The 1,779-nt window shown below is 46.2% G+C and overlaps 1 protein-coding gene across 5 annotated transcripts in view; it reads right to left on the bottom strand.

Annotated features, from left to right (window-relative positions):
• The window catches only part of palld (palladin, cytoskeletal associated protein), a 126,827-nt gene that overhangs the window by 120,210 nt on the left and 4,838 nt on the right, over window positions 1-1,779 (bottom strand). For all 5 annotated transcript variants that reach the window (XM_014020534.1, XM_014020533.1, XM_014020530.1 and 2 more), the window contains exon 2: window positions 478-1,446. In XM_014020534.1, coding sequence (XP_013875988.1) covers window positions 478-1,445 — 968 coding nt within the window. In that variant the 5' untranslated portion in view covers window position 1,446. The remainder of the gene's footprint in view (window positions 1-477; window positions 1,447-1,779) is intronic.

The raw sequence follows: 1,779 nt of genomic DNA, 5'->3' as shown, positions 1-1,779 counted from the left end.
GTCCAGAGTGACATGATGTTATCATCTCTTCTCAGTTCCATTGAGCTCCGGGGCCGGGTCCAACACGGGTGATGAGAGTGGGAGCGAATCAAGCTCTTTGTTGACAAAGAAAGCACTAATCAGGAAATTAGTTCCCCTATTAGTGATTTAGGGGAACTGTGCCCACCACTGAAACTGATGCTATTCAAATCAGCTGCTAAAATAGTAATCTGCAAAAGACTTGAGTTTTCACAAATACTTTTATAATTTATAACAAGCAGAGAAACAACCTCATACATTTTAGAAAAGTTTGGCGGAATTTCTGTCTGAGCTTCTTACAAAGAAAAAAATGAATATATAGAGAAATATCAAACTGGAACATGTTTAACGTTAAAAGATCTGTGGACTTCTTTTCAGAATATAATCATAAAACATTGCATCATCATTGTGTCAAACATCAGTTCAATGTTGAGTGAAAGCCAAACRAAGGAACCCTACCTGACGAGAGGCAGTGGGTTTCCTCTGACTCTGCATTCCAGACGAATGGGACTTCCTTCTGCCACTTCCTGACTCTTCAGCTTCTGGAGGAACTGAGGAGGAGACAGGGGMCCTAATGCTGCTGGAACCCCAGAAAGTTGGTGCCTCTCGGTTTGAGCTCCCTGCCTTCCTGGGTGAGGGCCTGCTTCTTGCTGGCTGAGCTGTGCATCTTCCTCTTGGCCAGAGGGTAAGGCACGAGCACAGGCTGAGCCTTGAAGGACCGCCTGCTGGTTTCTTGGAGACAGATACCCACTGTCAGGAGAGGAAGACTCCTCCTCCAGCTGCTGCTCTAAATGAGCAGGACCTTTGAAAATGGAGGACAGCTCCTCGATGAAAGTGGCAGCCCGGCTGCAAAACTCTGTGACCGAAGCAGCTCGTTCATTCAGCTCCAGGCCTTGGTGAACTAGTCTGGGTTTATCCTGCTTATACACTGGTTGGATGGGTTTGTGGCGGATGACCTTCTCACCAGAACCCTGAGCTTCATTTGACATCTGTACAGGTTTACTGAGAGAGGAGGAAACTGAAACTGYTACATTATCATCTGGACACAGGGCTTTGGTCTGGAGCTGCGGGGTTGTGTTGAGGTTTTCATTAKTTTGAGGGGTCACAGAAGGGGATGAGACAGGTTGAAGAGCCCGCTCCGGTTTTATAAGACTAGAGGAGTCTGCTTCTTCAGAGTCACACGACTCACTAAAGGCCTCCCGGGCCAGGTCAAGGCTATGGTTAATCTCCTCAGCAGTCAGGAAGGCAGTAAGGTCTGCAAAGTCTCCATCTCCAGAATCCAGCTCTGTCGCTGAGTCGAGGTWGTGTTCTCCATCAGAAGAGGCCTCAGAAAAAAGCCTCCCATCTCCCTCTAGAGTCCCACCTGCTCCAGGCTCCTTGAGCAGCACAGAAATGGGGAGCGGTTGATTCCAACTCCCGTCCTGCATCCTGAAATAAAAAAAAATACAGCTTTATTCTCCACACAGAAAATCATATACAACATAAGATATTTATTTAGCTATACAATAGGCACCAACAAAGACATTTAAATACTGTGTGTCAGCTTTTCTTAGCCAACAGGATGACTCAGGCCTGTGTCCTCTAAATGCAGCTATATATTACGAATGATGTCAAAATGAACATGACTGGTATGTGTTAGTCACCTTGTGTCTGCCAGAACAGTTCACAGCCATTGTTTTTTTTTTTTTGTGTGTGTGTGTGTGTGTGTGTGTGTGTGTGTGTGTGTGTGTGTGTGTGTGTGTGTGTGTGTGTGTGTGTGTG

Source organism: Austrofundulus limnaeus, unplaced genomic scaffold, assembly GCF_001266775.1.
Source record: "Austrofundulus limnaeus strain Quisiro unplaced genomic scaffold, Austrofundulus_limnaeus-1.0 Scaffold256, whole genome shotgun sequence".
In the NCBI taxonomy this organism is placed as follows: domain Eukaryota; kingdom Metazoa; phylum Chordata; class Actinopteri; order Cyprinodontiformes; family Rivulidae; genus Austrofundulus; species Austrofundulus limnaeus.
This window is presented reverse-complemented; position numbering and strand designations above follow the sequence as displayed.